Here is a 21,072-nt window from a genome sequence, read left to right as displayed (position 1 = left end):
GTTCGCATCGAATTCAGAATTACCGATTCAGCCTTTATGTATATTCTCCGGATACATTTACAAAGGGTTTTTTCCAAAACAGAGTGAGATGTGTGAGTTCCTTTTTGCTCATGTATCGGAATATTTAGAATAACTGGAAATTTTTCTGATAATGGAATTAACTTATATCTTAGACTGTTGTATTGGTTTGTATTAAATGCGTGTGAGCCATGCTGGAGCCTGTGTCTGGGGTGGCTGCAATTCTGTTCTCCATCTTTTTGATAATCAGTGCGGCAAAAGAGAGTTGATGTTTATTATGTCCCGGTAAAGGCCGCTGTTAGCTTGATTAGCAGTGGTGCCATGTGTGGCCAACACTAACTTTTTCTGGCTCTGTTATTCCTGAACTGACTCCTTGTGGTATTTGGGAGACGTGGCAAAATAAAGTAAAAGGTTGTCCGTCACTACCCTGCTGTGATGGCAACTTGAACTGACTCCGCATGTTGCTTGGACTCTCTTGGAGCCCGACCCCTGCCACACAGGGGAGGACCCCTGCCATTTTGACAGCAAGATTTTGCTGGGGAGGTGGGGTCATTTACATATAAAAGTAGAAAATAAACATTTTTGGAAATTAGTTACAGAGCAGGTACAACCATTTGAGGTAATAACTGGTTGCAGTAGATGCGATGGTTATTTTTTATAATTAACATGAGCCTCCTTTCTGCCAGGCGGTGAGGGCTGAATGAGTACCACCTGGGCCGTCTGTCCTGTTTGAGGCTCTGAGAGCCAGTTCACGGCCTGATTTCTGAATGCGGTGTGTCCGCCTGGGGTCCGTGACCGCGTGCAGCACAGAGGACACTTCCCAAGTGCTCTGCCTGTGTTTATCTGAACGCCATCTATACATATGTTGTGCCCCTTAACGGACAGGGTAGGGTGAACAGCAGTTGGTTGGAGATGAGTGAAAGAGTTGAGATCAGCTAGGATGTCTTAGCAGGCAGAATTATTTTAGGTAGAATTTTTCCTGACGTTTAGTAGACGGCGTAGAAGCCGTGATGCCATTAATAACCTAAAAAGAGAGCAACTAACATTCGCTATGGTTTTGATTTTTGTTTACAATTGCCACATTCTTCAGCCTTCCAGACTCTTGGTGCTTAAAATACAGATGACCAGAATCGGAGGAATCACTGAGGATCTTGTCTTAGACGATACTGGGCTTGTCCTCAATTCGAGTGGAGGTTCAGGAAAAGCAGGAATAGTTTTACCTATTTGGTTATTTGATTATTTGGTTGGTTGTTCCTTTGTCCATTTAGCTTTTAGTCATTAGTTCACTTAACAGACGTCACTAGGCACCTGCCAAGCCATTGGCCGCCGAGTGCTGGAGATTCAGAGATGAATCATGCAAACTGTCTGCCCTCAGGAGGCTCGCAGCTAGAGGCTGGGCTCCGACAAGTAAGCAGGATCGTGGAGTAGTGTGCTAGAAGCTGAACTAGCAGTACTTGGAGGACGCATGGGGGGCCTGGTACTTGATGTCTGACGTGGTGTCACAGCAGGTGTGGTCACCCCGTCTCGGAGAAGGAATGTGGGCAGGTGTGATGAGACTTTGTGAAGGCGCAGAAGCAGGAACAATCAGCAGCTAGAAAACCCTCAGTTTGCTGTGAGGGGGCGGGTCCTTCTTCACAAGGGCTTGGTCCTTGACATTGGCGGCCGGCTGCTGAGCCCTCTTAGGCGGGACAGTGGTTTGAGGAGGTTTGTGATTCAGAGCTCTGTATTTGCGGGATTGGAATTTTATTAATGAAAATTAAAAATAGAAGCAAAGAACCAAGACACCTTGCATCCCCCCTGTCCACTTGAGAAGGACCGAGGCTGTGTCGTGGGCGTAGCGGCCCCAGCAGTCAGGAGGGCGGTGGCCAGAGCTAGAGTCTGTGTGCCTGGCTGGCTGGTCGACTTGGGTAAGGAGCCTAAGGAGGGATCCCAGGGCTCTCCTGGTTTCTGTCCTGGGCCACCAGGGATACCGGTCACAGGAAGAGGTTCTGTTTGTGGAGGAGCTAGTTCTGAGGGAACCTGCATGCTTTTTAATTTTTCTAATGTTTATTTATTTTTGAGATAAAGAGACAGAGCGTGAGCAGGGGAGGGGCAGAGAGAGGGAGACACAGAATCCGAAGCAGGCTCTGAGCTTTTCAGACACAGTGTCCGACGCGGGGCTCAAACTCACGAACTGCGAGATGGTGACCTGAGCCGAAGATGGATGCTTAACCAGCTGAGCCACCCAGGTGCTCCAGGAAACATGCAGGTTTTTTAAATGAAAAGGAAAGAGAAATGTGGGCTTAGGGCTAGAGGGGTGAAAAGCCAGCGGGTAGGTAGATATGACGATCTGAAGAGGTCTGGCCCATGGTGGATAGTGCCATGAAGTCTGAGAAGGTCCCGGATTATAAATCACCTGGCAGTTAGTGACAGGGTACAGAAGCCACCTGTGCACGTCCTTGGGGTCACCATGGAAGCCCGTCTTGTTGGAGTGACTGGGGACAGATGGTGTGAGCCGTATCCGCCCTGTGTCTGCGAGGCCACAGCGGGAACTGTGATGTCACAGGATGAAGGGAGCCAGGCATACTGTAAAAGGGACACGGAGCACAGGACATCAGGGGCCCAAGTGAAACCTCCACGGACTGGGCATTGACGCATCTGTAGCAGCAAGGACAGATAGTTGGAAGAAGGAAAATGAAGAAGCAGGTATCCATCAAGGCGGGCTGGTGGCTGCTCTATTCGCAGACAGGAGTTTTCAGTTCAAGGTCTGTTTGAAATGAAAGTCAAAGATCGCACTAGAGTTGGCATAAATTTGGCTTATTTGTAAAGATTACAGAAATTGAGGTGACAGGAGCAGAGGACCCGGGTGGGGCCCCGATGGGTGGGCCCGGGAAGTGGGGACTGTGGGTTACTTACTGTCCAGGCAGGGGCCTGTGCTCCTGTTACGGGAGAAATGGGCGCAGCACAGTTTCGGGGTCACGCGCCTTGTTAGAGCGTGTGGGGGAAAAGTGGAGTTAGCCGTTACGACGAGGGGAATGTTGCGTGTTCTTAGCAGGTCTGCTGTTTACGTAGAACAGACACGCTAGGTAAGGAAGAGCGGGGCGGATGTGGGGGCTGGAGTTCGGGGTGTGACTGTGCTGCTCCCTGTGTTGCTGTGATCAGCCTCCCTCTGGTGGGCCCGCGAAGTCGTGTCACTTGTGTGGCCACCCTCTCTCTGGGCGACGGGCTGGCCAAGACGCTCCTGCGGCCGAGTACCTGGGCTCAGGTCCTGCTTGCACACGGACTGTCCTCGCTGTGTGCTTTGGGGTCCTCGTGCGGACTTGTGCCGGCCCCGACTTCATGTTTGCCCTCCTTCCCGCTGTGATCACGGTCCGGCCGGAGCTGGCCAGGCGGCATGAACACCATACTGTGTACAGTCACTGCAGAGTTTTAGTAAAGGAATTTCAGAGTGCATCTGTTAACTTAGCTTTGAGCCTTTGGAAATAGATAGTTTTTACATGTGTCCAGAGATAGTAATACATTCCAGCCGGAGAACATCGGAACCACCCCGTCACCTAACATAAAAGTGGGCGGATCCCAGCAGTTAGTGTCAGCCACCTTCGCGGTCTCAGTCTTCATGAATATTCTTAGCGCATGGAGCACGTGGTTTAACAGACGAGCAGCCTGGAGACACGTTTTCAGTGACTGCACGTCAGCGCCTCCGTCCACCAGACGGGTGAGGCGCACGAGGCGATGTTCGTTTGGCCTGTTGGACAACAAATAATAGCTTGTTTTATGTACTTCAGGCCGATTACTGTTGAACGCCTTCCCATACATGGGCCACTTCATATTCCTTTTTTTTTAATTGGCTGTATTTCTTACCAGTTTTTCCAGTATATTTATGTTTTTTTCTTAAGAGGTTTTTGTCATATTAACTGTGTTTATAGTATTTGTTCTGTATGTTCTTCCCAAATTGTCTTTGTCCGTCAACTGTGATCAGACGGCTTTCATCACACAGGACTTGTTCTTATTTTGTGTTTTATTTTTCGTGGGTTTTTTTGAGAGAGGGAGGGAGAGAGAGAGCGCGCGCACACGCACCAGGGAGAGGGGCAGACAGAGAATCTCAGGCTCCAGGCTCCGCGAGGAGCCCAATACAGGGCTTGATCCCATGACCCTGGAGTCATGACCTGAGCTGAAATCAGGAGTCACTGACTCCACTAACTGAGCCACTCAGTTGCCCCTTTTTTTCTTTGTTTTTTTAGTGTAGTAAAATGTGCCAGCATTTTCATTTCGGTTTTGAATTTCAAGACTTGATGTTTATTCTGGTTTGTCTTAATTTTTTCTTAATGTTTGTTTATTTTTGAGAGACAGAGAGAGACAGAGCACGAGCAGGGGTGGGGCAGAGAGAGGGAGACACAGAATCTGAAGGAGGTTCCAGGCTCTGAGTTGTCCGCACAGAGCCTGACACGGGGCTTGAACCCACAGACCCGAGATCATGACCTGAGCCGAAGTCAGACGCTTAACCAACTGGGCCACCCAGGCGCCCTAGACCCGATGTTTGTTCTAAAACCTTTGTGGATTTATTTAGATCTTCACATTTGCAAATGTGCAGATAATTTTTTTAAGGAGTTCTTTTTAAGGGTCTGTGTGGTAACAGCTTCTTTGGCTTTTGTAGAGACTGTCTTTTAGGCTGGTGTAAGGTCATTTCCTTCCAGTCACTTACTAGGAAAAAATTCAGACACACAGCAAGTTGAAAGGCCTGAGCAGCACGCACATGCCTGTCCGCCGCCCAGACTCTACTGTTAACCTTCTGCTGTATGTGTACAGCAGATAGATGTTGTAGTGTGCTTTTAAAAGTGCATTTTCTGTTCAAGCTTGTGAGTGTCTTTCCTGGTATTTTGTCTGCCGACCTGTCGGTGACTGAGAAGGCGTGTTTCTCTGTGTGACGGGAGCTCTGCCGATTTCACTTCATGTTTGCTCTGTGTTTGTGCCTTTTTATTGGAACACACAGAGTGTTTATCTTCCCGAATCTCGTGTCCTTGTTCAGTTTCTCTCGGTGTGCCTAATCGTGCTTTCTTGTTCCGGGGGGCTTTCCCCCTAAAGTCTGTTTGGTCTTCTTTAGGTTAGCACTGGCCTGGTTTCCATTTCCTTTTCTTCTGCTACTGCCCACTTTTTCACATCCTTATACTTTCAGGCATGTCTCTTGTAAGCTTCATAGAGCGGGATTTCTCAAATCCAGTTTGCTAATTAATAAATCTTTCTTTTAACTGATGGGTTTAATATATTTGTGTTTATTAGTATGACTGATGCGTTTGGACCGGCTTGTGTTGTCTTTATTTCTGTTGTCTTTATTTTTTTTTTAACTTTGTCTTTTGTGGAGGGGATTTGTGTGTGTACATGTAAGTGTGTGGCTTTTTATTTTTGATGTCTGTTTCTTAATTGGTTTTCTTATTCCAAACTTTCGTCTCCAATGATTCAGAAATTTATAAACCATTTCTGTTCTTTTATTAGTTACCCTTAGGTTTTAACCTTCTATGTTAACTTAACCACATCTAGATTTAAAATTATCTTGGGTGCCTGGGTGGCTCAGTCGGTTGAGTATCTGACTTTGGCTCCAGTCACGATCTCACAGCTTGTGAGTTCGAGCCCCACGTCAGGCTGTGTGCTGACAGCTCAGAGCCTGGAGTCTGCTCTGGATTCTGTGTCTCCCTCTCTCTCTGCCCTTCCCCTTCTTGCACACACTCTCTCTCTCTCTCTTAAAAATAAACATAAAAAATTATAAATAAATAAAATTATCTTAATCCTCTCTTCTGTAGCACAAGGACCTTGGGACATCCTGACTCTCTGTGGCTCCTTCCAGCTCGCGCGCCGTTTCCCTTATGTTAGTTCTGCCTCTGCTGAAAGCCCACGTGTTAGATGTGATGATGTCAGGCGGATGTTGTTGGCTTGGCGGCATGCTTCCCATTGTATCTCTCAAACGTTCTTGTGTTTACCTCAGCCCACTCCTCCGGTGTCCCCCTTGACACACGTTCCTTGTCCACGCTCAAGGGGCGACATTCCAGGACGGCTGCTGACGCGTCTGCCGCCATTTCTCTGTGGCTGCTCTTCCAACTTCACCCCTGCCTTGAGCTTGCGTTCGTCTCCTCGCCCAGCTGGGAATGGGACGGACTGCTTGGCTCTGTGGATTTGCGTCTTTCATCCGGGAGGTGATGCTGTGAGCTCTGGAACTGTCAGCTGGGACATTTGGACCTTGGTAGCTCTGAACCATTTCCCATCTCTGTTTCTGTCTGTGTCATGAGTGTGTCCTGTCCTCGGATCTGTCCTTGGGAGGCCATTCGTCTTTCTGTCATACCTCGTCAGCTCATGTTCCGTTTCCCCGCTGGTACTTTTCAGTTCTAGAAGTTCTTTCCTTGGGATGCGATCTGCTCTTTGTCCAGGAACCTCTTGCTGCACGTGCGTGCGTATGATGGTGCCAGGGCTGTGTCAGTCCTCTGTGACTCTGACTCACTCAAGCCTCCCAGTGCCTTGGATCAGAGCCCGGTGGTCCGAGCTTGGGCAGGCGGGGCTCCAGGGGGCTTCTTGGAGAGCCGGGCGTGACAGGCTCAGCTGCACCGCCCTCGGGTCCGGGCCCCACACGGGTGCAGGCGGCCGGCGGTCCCGGCACTCCTCGCCCCTGGCACGGAGGGCCTGCCGGGCGAGGTCTGTGCACCCACCCGCCTGTACGCTCTCTGCTCTAGCTCAGCCCGCCTTCTGGCGTCGGTTTCCCTTTTTCGTAAAGTGTGTTGTTTGGGAAATCTTTTACATGCATCTTTGGTGGTAAAGTTCTGTTTCTGTCATCTTGAAAGGTGAGTGATTCTAGGTACTTTCTCAGTACTTTAAAAATGTGTACGGCGGTCCCCTGCGTTGTCTTCCCGCACAGCTGCCGGGAAGGCTGGGGCCAGGGCTTTAGATGCAGTGCCGGCTGAGGCTGGCCCGGCCTTGAGCAGACTCTGGCCGTCCTGCCCCAGGGACCTGGCCACCCCAGGCCTGCGGGGCCTTGGCTTTTCTCTTTCCTCCTGAGCGCTGCTGCAACCACTTAGGAAGGTGTATGTTTTGTCAAAGAGAACGCAAAATATCACATTTCCTATTAGTCTATTTAAGGTTCTCTCTTTCCTTGGCAGTAAGGAGAAAAATTGTGCAATCGTCCACATGTTGCTTAGTTTCTGTCGGGAGATTTAAAGACAGTCTCCTTTGTTCACAGCCTAGCGGAGAAGCCCCCTCCAACTTTACCGCCCTTCTAAATAGCTGTGTTGGATCGCACTGAAGGCCACTGGCCGGTTTCTAGCACTTTGTAGGGACTTCTCTGGTTTTCCTCCAAACAACCAAAGAGTAAGTCTTTCTTTGCAGGCCTTTGCAACCTTGGCAGAACCAGAGTGCAGGCAAAGGGGAGACATGTGGCCGTGACCCCCCTGGCCTGGGATCGTGCCCTCCCGCGGACGCACGCTTTCAGGGCACGGGGCGTGTGCAGGGATGAGACTCCGTTTACGCCTTTATGAGCACAGGTGGGGGCGGGAGAGGAAGGCGCTGCCACGGGAGGTCAGAGCGGAGATTTGAAGAAAAATGTTCTGTTCTCAAGGTTAACAACTGCATCGTGACAATGACAAATTAACCAGAATAAGCTAATACAACTGGGTTGAAATTACCATTCTGACTGTGATATTGTTGAAGAAAGAATTTTACATACCAGTGATTCTTCTCAAAAACTACAGAATTGTGAAAAAATTATTTTAAATGAACTATTTAGCTTTTCACTTCTGCTCATTTCCTTCTTAAGTGGTTTGTCTTTTTAAGAAACGTGTTCTCAGTCGTTTTTGCATGTAATGTATCTCTCTGCAATTGTGGGTGTCCTTGTCTCTGTCCTCTGCTAATTGTCAGTTGCATGGATGGGGGCCCTCCTGCCGCCCCAGCACCTAGTGGTGTCTGACGTTTATAGGTGTTCCGTCCATTGGCATTTCTTTTCTTTTTTTTTTTTAATTATTTTAAGTTTGTTTATTTTTAGAGAGAGAGTATGCACACGCACAAGTAGGGGAGGGGCAGAGAGAAGGAGACACCGAATCCCCAGCAGGCTCTGTGCCATCAGTACAGAGCCCGACTAGGGGCTTGAACTCCCAAACAGTGAGATAATGACCTGAGCCAAGATCGACAGTCGGATGCCTAACTGACTACACCACCCAGGTGCCCCCCAGTATTTTTTGAATGAAAACAAATTCATGATTTAAAATTAACTGAAGCAAATTATAATGTTGCACTGTTTTCATTGTCTTTTTTCTTAACAGCAGTCTAGTGCTTTTTTAGCTGCCCATGTAATAGATCAGAGAAGAAGCCGCTGACAGGTTTGGCATGAATCGACAGTTCTTGACTAAGACGGAAGGTCATCTCTCTTTCATACAGAACAGGCCTAGGCGGTCAGCGCTCGTCACCAGGGTGCCAGGCCTCTTTAATCTGGCCGTCCCGGCATCCATGGCCTGCCACCCCGTGACCCAGTCACATTTGTACTCCAGCCCCACAGAGGAGGAAGAGGCGGGCATTCTCTCTGTCTCCCCTCCCTGCAAGGACACGGGTGTGTGCAGAGTACTGTCCCTTGGAGGGACGGTGGCTGAGTCTCAGTCCCGTGGCCACACCTGGCTGCACGGGAGGAGCACGGTACTGGACCCGGCCAAAAGACAGCCGTCTCTCCTGCAAGTAGAGAATTTTTGTATTTATCAGTTTTTAAGAGGCCTAAGGTATTTTAGAGGTTAAATCTCTCAGTGGGATTTTTATATTAAAGATGCTCAATTCTGAGAGTTTTGGGGCAAGGATGAGAGAGATACTATATGAAAATGCACACTTCAGTTATATTTTTGACATCAGTTTTGGTTGCTTTTTTTTTCCTGGGCTTTACATCTTTGAGGAATTATGTCCACAGAGTATTAGTTAACCAAGGTCTCAGTGTTCTCAGAAGTGGTGCCAAAGGGGAAGTAAATTCATCTTTGACGGAAGAACTTCTTGAGAGTGAAGCTAATTCTGTACTCAGGTCTCCAAAAGCCTGCTGTGTTGTGGGTCTGTGGACTTGGAGACACGTGTGCAGGTCAGGGCCGCTGGCTGGGAGTGTCTAGGCAGGACCCGGTGCTCTCTGGAGAGTTCTTCTTGGTGCGTGGTAGACCCAGGGGTCAAGAAGGCGCTGAGGGAGGGGAGGACCGCTGGGGCAGGCGCCTCTGCACCTGCCGGAGGGAGGGGTGTGGGCAGCACTGGGACGCGGGTCGTTGGCCCTGAGACGTGGGAAGGCACAGCTTTGTTTGAAGTTGAGCAAAAGGGAAGGAGAAGGAAGTCCTGTCCATCAGTAGTGGTTTAAGTATTTCCTGTGAAGGACAGAGGTAAATTCAACATTCATCAAGAGGATTCTGGTTTAAAATTCATCACAAATACAGTTTGAGTCCCAGGAACCCTAACTCTCAACCAGTATATTTACTGGTTTGGGAACCTTGCTGTCTGACAGCACCTTCCGTGCGGTTGGCTGTTTACACTGGGTCTCACTTGCGAAGAGGGAGCGTGTGGTTCTTCTGCCCGTTATCTGATGTGGCGCCCAGTATGAGCAAGAAAACGAGCACAGCCTTGCTCTCCTGGAAGCTTCAGGGGAAAAGAATTTGCGTCTTAGAGACTAAATGGCTAGAAAGCTGCCATTCCTGAGAGCAAAATGGGAAGAACATGGCTCACGTGGACAGGCGGTCCCAGCTCCCTCCCGGAAGAGCTGCGGGCACCCTGCTCCTTGCTTCAGGGCTTTGGGAGGTTCGAGCCCCACGTGGATGTCCCGCAGTGGCCGTGTGGCTGTACCCGGCATCACCCCTGCCCTTCCTGAAGAGCCCTTGGCCCGCGGCCCCGGGCCCAGGACGGTCAGGGCGCCTCCAGTCCTGGACCCAGCGCAGCGGCCTACGGTGGCGGAAGTGTCTGTGCGCCCAGCCGGCCCCGTGAGGCCACCGAGCCCCTGAGATGTCGCCCCAGCGACAGGGAACTAGATTTTTATTTTGTTGGTTTACTTGCATGTAAGTTTTAGTTAGTTAATATATAACTTCAGGAGTAGAATTCGGCTGAGTCCTCACTTCTGCCCAACACCCAGGGCTCATCAAGACAGGTGCCCTCCTTGGTCCCCATCGCCCGGCTAGCCCCTGCCCCACCCCCTCCCGCCATCAACCCTGTTTGTCCTCTGTTGTTGAGAGTCTCTTGTGGTTTGGGGAACTGGAGTTTTAGATTAATTTTAACTCATTTAAATTGCTTCACATGGCTACTGTAGTGAACAGTATGGCTCTCACCACATGTTACTATCTTGTCAGCTGTCTGTAGGTTAGGAAGGTTCCTTTGAACTCGTGTGGAAATTGAAAACCTTGTGCTTGAGTTTGGGAATTGGGGTTTGGCAAGAATCTAGAAGGTCCTTGTAGATAATTTTTTGTCAAATGAATTTATGTGAATTTAGGACCTGCCCTTTGACAATCATTTATGTAGTAAGGAACTACCTCACAACAAAGGTCTTATAACAAAGTTGTATTGTGTTTAAGATGTAGAAGTAGGATCTGTTCGATTCACGTCGTCCGACAGTTGTGGAGCTTGGGTTCCGGTGAGTTCTATGGCGCCAGAAGCCAAGCTCGAGCCTGCAGATGAGCGGGCACGTCGTGACCAGAGCTGGGCGCACGGCTTGCAGAGGCGGCCTTGTATTGAAAGTGGGACAGGCTGCCTGTTCCTGCGGGGGGTCCTAAGAGAGGGTCTAAATTTAGGTGTCTGTAATAGGCCCTCCCTAAAACCTAGAACGCCTGAGGCGCTGCTGGGGTTTCTGGCGTCCCCACCACGAAGCCCAAAGCAGACTGGCTTCCTGATTACATGAATGGAAATGTGTTGTTGTTGAATTTTTTCACTGGCTTTGCTTACTTGAGCCTCATTTTTATTTTCTTCTTGCCAGGTGTCACATTTAAAAGACCTCTAGCACATGGACGAAAGTTACAGAGCCATTGCTCGAAGTAGTTGGAAAAGCTATACTTGTTAGCATTAGTTGGTCTTAGCTTCGCACCCCCCCTCCCTCCCGAGATGGAGTTGTCTTCATCTTGGAAGTAAAAGTAATGCCTAGGAATCGCCTTCATTTTCACAAAGTATGCCCTCTCTCATTTTTCACAAAACATACGGCCCTTTTGGTCCCTGTTTAGTGTTCCCATCTGTGACAGAAATGAGTATGATAAATCCTTTGCTCTCCACTTGACTCCACGAAAAGCGGATGCATCACACGGTTGAGTTGTGGCAGTTCTGGTCTCACAGTCGGGAGGAGGACAGTCCCGCCCTGGACAGTCCCTCACCCCGACACTTTGGTGGTCTACTGCCTCCTCAAAACCCCCACCAGGAGGTACACCTTGCTTGCACCCGCCGTGTCTGAAACAGACCTGCCCCCAGCCCCCCCTTCTCGGGGCGAGGGGTCCTCTCACATGTGTCCAGTCATTGGGCACTAACAGCCTTGTGTCCAGAAGACCCGATTCTCTTCGCCTGTCACTTCCTCTGCTGCCCACCCCACCCCAGCCCCTTCCCTGGGCACCTGCCAGCCTTCCTCCCCCCTGCTCTTCCGGCTGTCCTCCCCCTCCCCCTCCCCCACCGTGTGTTCTGCTTACGGCAGAAAAGGGTCGCACCTTGCTCTGCTCAGACAACAGGGAGTCAGGCATGTGGGCCAAACTCTGACCAGACAGGAGGGGCATCGGTGGTATTTCTAGAGGAAAGGAAACCGCCCCCTTGGAGTCATAGGGACTTGACACGTTCCTGCTGCATTCTCGGCACCACTGTTTGCCGCAGGAAGCAGCGTTCCCATTTTACGAACAGGTAACCTTGGGTTTCTAGGTGTTTAGTAACAGCCACATCTGTCCTGTGGCGAGGCGAGGATTCCCGTCCAGACCTCTCTGTATGGAAAGTGCTTTCTGTGAGGGAGCAGTTGCCCTGAAAGGAGAATAGGGGAGGAAACGCTGGGGAATAGCGCCTCAGGACTCTAGGCTGCTTCTCTCTACGCGCTTGTCCTGCTACTTCCCTGGTGATTAGCACCCAAGCCCTTAATGCAAAGTTCCTGTCTGTCTGTGCAGCGAGGAAGGGAAGGCCCTGGGGGGACACTGTCCCTCTTTTACAGCCTCTCAGCACAGATTTCAGCAGAGCTGAAAGGATCAGCCAGGGGAGTTACAAAGGGAGGTGGTTAGAAAAATAAATGGAAAGTATAGTAAATGAAAAATGTAATAAAAGATAGTAAATGAATACATGAAAAATATAATAAATGAAAATATAATAAAAACAAGTGGGTTGTATGAATTAACTGAGTAAGTGGAACCAGGAAACGGTATGTTGAGAGGGAGTTTTTATAAGGATGCAGTGAACATAATAACAATAACAGTGAAAAGAATGGGGGACCGAAGCCAATTTTGGGTTTAGCAAGGAGTTTGTTGGTTTAGGTGCTAAGTAGTAGTCAGATTATAGAATAGGGGATTGAGATGTTTGGATAGGGGATCAGCCACGTAAATGCTGCATGATTTCTGTAGTTTTGTTTATAATGACAGCTAACTTAAAATTACGGAGAAAGAAGTCACCACTTTCATATTATCTTTTAATATTTTCCATTTAGCTTTCCTTATGTAATTCTGAAAAGACAACCACCGTGTCAGTGTTTTCCTTCTTGATCCTTTTATACCCTCTACCTGTCTCCCGACAGGCGGTACGGTCTGCAGAGGTGCGATTTTGTGTGGCACATGAGGGCCATCTAGTGGCCAAAGATCCCGGTGCCCTTGGCACCAAAGGGACTGTGGAAAAGGAGAGTGATCAAGTCTTTCTGGTCTGTTTTCTCGGCCAGAGCGCTTTGAGGCGCTTTGAGATAGGCATAGTAATGACCAGTTCTGCAGCCTGATCTACAGAAAGTCACGGGGCCTTCTAGCATTTCCACACATTTAGCCTTCTGACATTAGACAGATCACCTGATTTCTTGACTTTGGTTTCCCGTGTGGAACACAGGTGATAAAATGTGGTTAGCCAAACGAGTCCCTTCATCAGAAATGGTTTACTTAAACAAACTAGTCGCCTTTTAGGATTACTTCAAGGAATGTTTTTTAAACTTCCATGGTTTATCCCAGACCTTTCCCTACTCTGGCCAGTCGGCTTCCTCTGCAACTCTGTCCCCCAGTTGAAACTGGCGTTTGCGAGGCTGACCCTTCCGGCAGCGTGTTCCTACACCGTGCTCGCCGAGAGGCACTGTGTGTACAAGGCTTGTCAACAGTGAGGGGTAAAAGGGAAAGAGACGTTCTGCTGAAACCAACTTGTACTGGTATTTTCTACTCACGTCCAGAGAATGATTTGTCCCACCCCTTCCATGACTGTGCTGGTAAATGGGAGCTTTGTTCTATTTCCTTCCTTCTTGAATGCTATATGGAAGGACAAAGAATTTAAATCGCTTTTATGTTCTTGCAACAATGTCATTATATTAATTGATTCGGTGGTGTTATTTGTTAATATGCTTCTTTTTATATTTCAGAAAAGATGTTGGTTTGAAGCGATTTTTTCCTAGGAGTTTACTGGATTCTGTCAAGGTAATTGGAATCTGTTTTTTGTAATCGGATGACCATGTTATATAAATACCTCCCCCGTGGTGTATGGTTTTCTCCCCTGGGTGTAAAAGTTACAACGTAAAAAAGCTAATCGTTATTTTGCTTATATTAATGGCAAGTAGATTTTTGTAGGCACAGCTTTCTCCCACAAAGCCACTGTTTCACTTCTTGATTATGTGTGACACTCAGCTAAGTACGAGACTGAGAAAGCTGCACGCACGGTAGGCTTTGTCACCTCGGCCTGTCTGGTCTCGGGTGCCATGGCACACGAGAGCAAAGAAGCGGTGTGTAGAAGAACCACAGCGGTAGCCGAATGCTGTGTGTCTGCGCATGCCGTGCCCACGTAAGTGCCCTGTGGAGGCCTGTCCTCTCTTGTTTTGACCCCGTGGACACCCCTCCTCATTAGTAACTTCTGCACAGCGCCATCTTCTCTCCCTCCCTGCTGTGGGAACGTCAGGGGAGGGACACCTGGGGCCCGTGAGGTGTGGTTTCCCGCCCATCCAGAGCGTGTGCCAGGACGGTCAAGTGCGGGGGCCGGACTTTGGGTCAGAACAGAGTCCCCCCCGTGGGAGCTGTGCCATTTACAAGGCCTGTGATCTTGGGCCTGTTTCTTATTTCCTCGATGAAGAAAATAGTCTTTTGGGGGGGCGGTGTGAATATTTAATAGGTTCGTGTATGGATGTTACCACGGTACCCATAACGAGGCAGTGTATCAAGGTGGCTGTTTGTGCGCTTTCTATCACAGAGGTGGTGTTCTGTACCAGAATAGTCACGTGGAAGACCACACGAGCAGGATAAGACGTGTGCTATGGGAGAAGGTAGCATACTGGTCCAGAAACCTGGCTGTGCAGCCAAACTGCCCTGGTGAAAATTCTGACTTCATCACCGTGAATTGCACGGGATGTTGGCCACGTTACTTAACCTTACTGTGTGTCTGTTTCCACATCTGTAAAGTGGGGACCAAACCACTTTCTAACACGTGGGCTACGTACGAGGATGAATGGATTTATAAGTATAAAGTCTGAGGACCGTGAACACAGAGCTCACTAGGTGTTCTCTAGTGTGAGGAGGGAAGGAGCACGGAACCTCTCACTCATGCCGATAAAATGCTGACTCAGCAGTCTTTATTGCATTAATCGTTTCTGCCCAAGGGTTTCTTGGCCCTTGTGCTGTTACTGTCTGTTCTTTATGTATAGTCAAGCATGTCCCGTTGCCTGTCATTGGGTCATGGTGTTGGTGCAATTTACCAAATGCAGCCTGTGACGAAGGCCCCGTGGCCAGGCATCCAGGTCCTGCTTGTTCTTGGTCTCATCGAGAACAGGACTACAGGCACTAGTCCTCAGTCTCCCCGAGTCTGTCTGCTCAGCCTCACGTGGGAGGTGGTCATGCCCCCCCACCCCCGCCCCGCCCTCACACAGCTTCTGGAGAATCTTACGGGAAGCAGATACGGAGGTGTTAGTTTTAAAGTAGAAGGTACTTGATACGAATGTAACGAGACACAGTTGAGAGAGGGAAGTGTGCTCTTCTGTAATGTTTCAGCCTCTCTGGTTTCTAGTGTTGCCGTCCTGCTCTTTCATTTGCATTCCCATTTCCTGATCTACTCCCCACACGCTGGAGTGAATTGCCTGGGTACCAGCTCTCTCAGCATACTCCGAGCAGGTGATAAGGGCCAGGTACAGAGATGGGTGGGACAGGCAGCTCGCAGACCTGGCATGAGCTAGGTGGCTGTTGTGGGGAGGGGTGCGGTCCGAGACGAAGAGCTTTAAGGGAGTCCGGCAGAGTGGGAGGGGTTGGAGGCGAGATCCGGGGTGTTTGGAGGTACCCGAGAGCGACAGGGTTGTGTCCTTCTGGAGGGTTTTGAGGTGCGGGCCGTCCGTACTCCTGGGGTTGCGGGATGGTGTGACCTGGAGAGTCACACCGTGGCTCCAAGAAGGCCTTGGACAATCCTCGAGTGGAAGGGATGCCTCTGTGCGTGGATCTGCAGTTTGTGGGTGGGGTGGGAGGAGGCGTTCACACGAGTAAAAGGCACAATTCTATAGTGAGTTCACGTCACTGAACGGACAAGCATAGTAGCCAACGTGAATGGAAAAGCAGGAAAATATGTGAAAGTAGCTGGACCACGGCCACAGTGTCCTGAATGGTGCTCAGGTGTGAGCCCCGTGGCGGCCTCAGAGTCACTGCAGTCTTTTCCGCGCTTCGTGTGGACAGGCAGTTGTCACGAGAGGTATGACTGCTGTTGTGTGGGAATCCAAGAAGGTACCCTGGGGCAAGCGTAGCCGAGTGGACCCATGGTGCCCCCTGCCCACCCCTCCCCCCCCCGCCCCGACCCCGCGGCCGGCTCTCCCAGACCGGGCCTTCTGCGCCCTATCGCGGTCTCCTCGCACCACAGGTACAGGCCGGGGACCGACCGCTCTCCTCTCTCAGGACCCTGCTCAGGACCCTGGTCTTTACTTTCTCAGGCTCACATTCACGGGGATTTCCTTGTCCGCGTTGGGTCGGCCTGCCTCCACTGTATTTCAGATCCACCAGGGCACGGATAGCGCCTGCCGCGTCCCCAACGCTGTGTTTGCAGTCGTGCCCGGCGATCGGTGACGTGGATGACGCAGTGGACAGCATCAAGAGCGGCTGACGGGGGGAGAGTTAGCGGGGAGCCCTCTGGAGGGGGCACCGTGGAAGGAAGGCATGCGTCTGGGGGTCAGGCCTGCTCAGGAGAGCAGCCCCGGGAGCCCGCTCCCCCGACAGCACTCGCCCCTCCAGGCCTCTTCCGGGTCGTCCCCCGGGTCCGTGCCGACCGGCCTCCCTGTCCTGACACTGCTGCCGACTCGGGTGGGCTTTTCTGGCCACCCCGAGCTCCCCCAGACGGCAAGCGGCCACCTGTGTGGGGCGGGGCGGGGCGCAGCAGCTTTCTGGGGGCTGCGGGCGTGATGGCTGTGCAGAGTGCAGAATGGGAGCCCGGACAACAGGGTGGAAGCAGGCAGAGGTGGGGCGGGTGAGGGACTGCCACGCGAGCAGAAAGGGAGGCACTGACCTTGGGGAACACGAGAAAACCTTCCCTGGGCAGCTGTGATTTGAGAAGCTCAGTTGCTGCTGATGTTACTGCAAGTAGGGGACAATAGGATTTGTACCTGCTGCTTGGTGTCGGTGTAGATTCATCTAGAGGGTCTCCCCAGAGTTCTAGTGAGAGAACCGAAGTACTTTTGTAAAACAGGTAAAGTCTGTTTGGTTTCTTAAGTAGCTGAATCGGTAGTTCATTCCCATAGGCCAGCACTTCTTCACCCCGTGCGTGAGTTTGTCCAGCCGTGCCCTGCTTGCTGCCCGAGTCCGCGGAGCCACTCTCGGCACACGCCCGGGTGGCGGTGACAGCTGTAGGACAGAGCACGCTGTGTTCAGACCGTTCCTCCTTCAAAACTGTTGCCAGTGAAACTTCGGCTAACGAGAGATTCATAGCTGCTTCTTGCTTCTCCCAGAGCGGCCCTGCGGAAGGGCTAGATTCGTTCATGCTTGCTTCCCGGAAGGAGGCTAGGTCAGTCCATTTGCTTCTCCGAAGGCCGTTGCAGAGGCTCGCGTGCAAGGGCGGAGAGGCTGCCTTATCGGGTTTGGTGGAGCTTAAATGAGCTGTGACAGGAGAGAGGAGGGGAGGTCTGTGCCTCGGTTCCCAAGAATGATTGACAAGGTACTGTAAGTCTCGGTCTCTTCGATCCTAGTCGTGCCGGAGACACGTCTCTAAAAACACTGCACCGGGAAAATGAACAGGCAAACGCAGCCTGAGGAATGGTCTGCCAGGTTCTGATGATTACCCTTCAGAAGTGGCGAGAAGCTGTCACGGCTGGGGGACACTGAGGAGACACGAGTAAATGCAGTGCGAGGCTCAGGAACAGTAAGAGGCTGTTCGCGGGTAGCCCGGTGAGATCCAGGCAGGGTCTGAGGTTGAGAAAGTGGTGCCGGTGGGTGTCGTGTGACACGTCGACCCCGGGGGGCCGGGGGCCGTCTTTGCAGCCCTCGTGTGGATCTGAAATCCGGAAGCAGGTAGAATAGCCAAGTTCCGGTTGATTTGCATACAACTCCCAGTAGAAATCTCATTTCAGAAGGAGAAGAGCCGAGAGGCCAATAGTTCACAGTCCTCCGAAGCAGCTGTACGCTTCCCGAGGAATAAAGAGCTTTCCTGGGGTACTGTCAGCAACACGGAGCTTCATCCTTAGCGAAAATGGTCCTTGCCCGCATTCCTGCGATTAGCAGGTGGCCACTGCAGGCTTAGCACCTTTGTGAAGCGCGGGAATGCCCAGCTTGGCGGTCATTCAGCCGTCATTCCTGGCGCCCGCAGGCCAGAGGGGGCAGGCACACCGGGGAGAGCAGACTGACGGACGGGCGGACGGCCAAGATGTGGCATATCACCCAGCCATAAAAAAGAAGGAAAGCTTGCCGTTCGCAACAACACAGATGGACTTCAGGGCATCATGCCACGTGAAATAAGTCAGAAAATGACAAATACTGTCTGATTTCACTTACGCGTGGAATCCAGAGGCAAACAAATCACTGAGCCCGTAGATCCAGAGGGCACATCGATGGCTGCCAGGGGAGGGGTGAAGGGGGTCAAAGACACGGCCTCCTGCTTATAAATAAGCCATGGGGGTGTTGTGCACAGGTCACCATGGTTAATAGTACCGTAGCGCACGCGTGAAAGTTGCCAAGAGCGTGAGTCTTAAAGGTTCTCATCACAAGAAAGCAAAATTGGGAATTGTGTGAGGAGACGGGCGTTCACTAGACTTACTGAGACGATCCTCTCATGGTGCGAACAACTTCCGCTTCCGAGTGTGAGGCCTCGCACGGGACTGAAAGAGCCGGGGGCTGATGCGTTTCCGCGGGTTCAGATGCAGGGAGGGGGAAACCTGTGACTCAGGCTGCCCTCTGCATAGTTAGAACTCGCTGGTGTCTTCCCAGGCCCATGGCCGAGTGTTGGGGATGGAGCAGGAGCACAGGGCTGGTGGCTTCAGTCCCCTCGCAGAAGAGCACGTGCTCATCAGGACACACGTCATCCTCAGTCATCGTCATTGTCATTGTCATCGTCATCTGGGGGGGGGGGGTGTTGCTGAGTGCAAGGTCAGAAGACAGGGCTGTGTGCCTGATGTGGAAGGACAGAGAAGGGACAGGGCCCGGCCTCGCTTCTCCTCCTCCCTGATGCTGGCGGTCGAGGGACAAGCAGGATTGGGAGGGCTTGTGTCAGGGGTCAGTGAGACACTCGGGATCCACAGCGGCTGGGATTTGCCTGTTACACGTGGATTGCCTTTTTATGACCAGCTTTGTGATGTTAAACAACAAAAAAGGCTGCAAACCAGAGGGGTTGGGTTTGCTGGGACAGCCAGCCGCACTGAGGCTCGTGCGCCCCCGCGGCCCCCCCCCCCCCCCCCAGCTTTTCAGTCTCTCTTCTGCCAAAGCTTTTGCCTGCAATTCTCAGTGCTGCATAGAAATTGAAGGATAACAGGAAGGGCCGGTGTCCTCGTGCTTTCTTGCACCTGCCCATCCCTTTAAAACACCTGTTGGGCGCCCAGCATGTGCTGCATGCTGTGTGCTGACTCTTGCTCTCCTGGCGGCGTGCAGAGGCCGGGGCGGCCGCGGGTCCCACCCAGAGCCCTGTCCTCGTGCCCCCACCCCCGCTGCTCGGCCCGGACGGCCTCTGCGAGGGGCGGCGACGTCCTCAACAGGACGCACTCGCGCCAGGCTGCCTGGGCTTCAGCCCTGGCTCTGCCGTGCAGCTCTTTGTTGCGTCTGTGCCCCTGTTTCCTCATCTGTAAGATGGGGCTGGTGAGAGAACTTCTCCCTGAGGGCGCTGCAGAGACACAGCGAGGCTCGACCCCAGAGAGCAGCTGTGTCCCCCCGAGCCTCCCTGAGTGGCCCGTGGTGAGACGACCCCCGACGGCCGCCACCCCGCGAGCTGAACCTGCTCTGCCCACCCACTGTGTTCTTCCCCTCGGACCCCTGGGCCGAGAGGCCTCGCAGGCTCCGTACTAGCGTGGTTCGATGATGCAGCGTCTTGGAGGCTGCATAGGGTTGAAGGTGCCGCGTGAGGTGATCCAGTCCGTGTTTTCAAAAGAGCGTGTGGCGATGTGTGTAGGTGCCCACGGGAGGCGAGAGTGGGGCTCCTGTGTTGGAGAGCATTAGAGAACTCGATACGGTTTCCGGAAAAGCGCTGCGGGACTTGGGGGTGTAGTGGATTTGAGGGGTTAGGGAAAAGAGGTCACGGCTGCCACCTAGGGCTTTGTCTCAAACTCAAAGCATCTGGGAGACTGGCCTGGGGTGCAGTAAGGTCCTGAGTTCTCTTAGTGGCCGTCAGCTTGCAGGTGTCTGGGACGTCCAGCGGGGGCCTCGGGTGGGCCGGGGGTGTGTGTGAGTCTGATGCTCAGGAGGAGACTTTAGTGGCTTGTTTTTTTCTTTTTCTTTTTGTTTTTCTTTTCTTTTTTTCTTAGAGAGAGTGCACGTGTGCAAGTAGGGGAGGGTCACAGAGAGAGAGTCTTAAGCAGGTGCTCAGCACAGAGCCTGACGCAGGGCTTGATCTCACAACTCTGAGATCATGATCTGAACAGAAATTAAGGCTCAGACGCTCAACCGAGTGAGCCACCGAGGCTCCAGCATTTGCTCAGCTTTAAAGAGCAACTTCTGTGTCTGCTGCTTCAGAGAGGGACACCATTTGGGTGATGCGTTTTTGAAAGCATCACACGAAAGGCCGGGTGGAAACGTAGAGTGTCGTCCGTCGTTTATAAACTCGTGGTTTGTTGGGAACTGCCTACAAGGCACGGAAATGCCCTCTTTTCCGGGCCTCTTTGACGCGGTTTTAGTCACCGCACGTCATTACTTGTCTGAGTGCAGGTATTCCTCTTAGAGGCGCGAATGACTAGAACGGCTTTTTGTTAATGTTAATAAAAACGAGTTGTCCCTGCTTCTGGTCCCCATGCTCTTTGGACAGCCGTCCTTTGCGGCGGCCACCGTGTCCTAGATTGGTGTGCCCCGCACTTGCGGGAAGAGTTGGAAAGCTTTCTGGGGCTTTCTGTGCACTGGCTTCCTCCTTCGACGGGCACATGGACGCACTGAAGCAGCCCGCCCTCCCCAGGCCATTGAAATCTCCCGCTTACGTGCCGGGGAGTGAAGTGTCCTCAGTTTACGAGACAGACCAGAATTGATTTCTGTCTCATCTGTGTGCGGGTTGTGACGCCAGAGTCGTGCCCTCACTCGTTCTGAAGCACATAATTGGGTTTCGCTGTGGGCCGTACTCCTTCCTCCATACTCTTCGGGAATGACGAGGCCACTCGGGCCTGCTTCTCGCTCACGAAGATCTTACCCAATTGCCACGTTTGAAAGTAAATTCAAGGTGAGGTGGAACCCAGCGCACATGGTGCTGGCTCCTCCCTGCTGCCGTCTCGTGGTGTCTCCGAGGACGAGGTGTGTGAGCCCGCCTCACAGCCCCGTCCACCTCCACCGTGTC

At 51.7% G+C, this 21,072-nt stretch overlaps 1 protein-coding gene across 28 annotated transcripts in view; it reads left to right on the top strand.

The window, feature by feature from the left end:
• PTK2 (protein tyrosine kinase 2) overlaps nt 1–21,072 on the top strand; it is a 261,143-nt gene that overhangs the window by 129,071 nt on the left and 111,000 nt on the right. For all 28 annotated transcript variants that reach the window (XM_040494532.1, XM_040494512.1, XM_040494533.1 and 25 more), the window contains one exon: nt 13,526–13,580. In XM_040494532.1, coding sequence (XP_040350466.1) covers nt 13,526–13,580 — 55 coding nt within the window. The remainder of the gene's footprint in view (nt 1–13,525; nt 13,581–21,072) is intronic.

Source organism: Herpailurus yagouaroundi, unplaced genomic scaffold, assembly GCF_014898765.1.
Source record: "Herpailurus yagouaroundi ecotype Mexico unplaced genomic scaffold, PumYag 186, whole genome shotgun sequence".
Classification (NCBI taxonomy): domain Eukaryota; kingdom Metazoa; phylum Chordata; class Mammalia; order Carnivora; family Felidae; genus Herpailurus; species Herpailurus yagouaroundi.
Note: the sequence above shows the minus strand (reverse complement) of the source record. Positions and strands in the feature narration are given on the sequence as shown.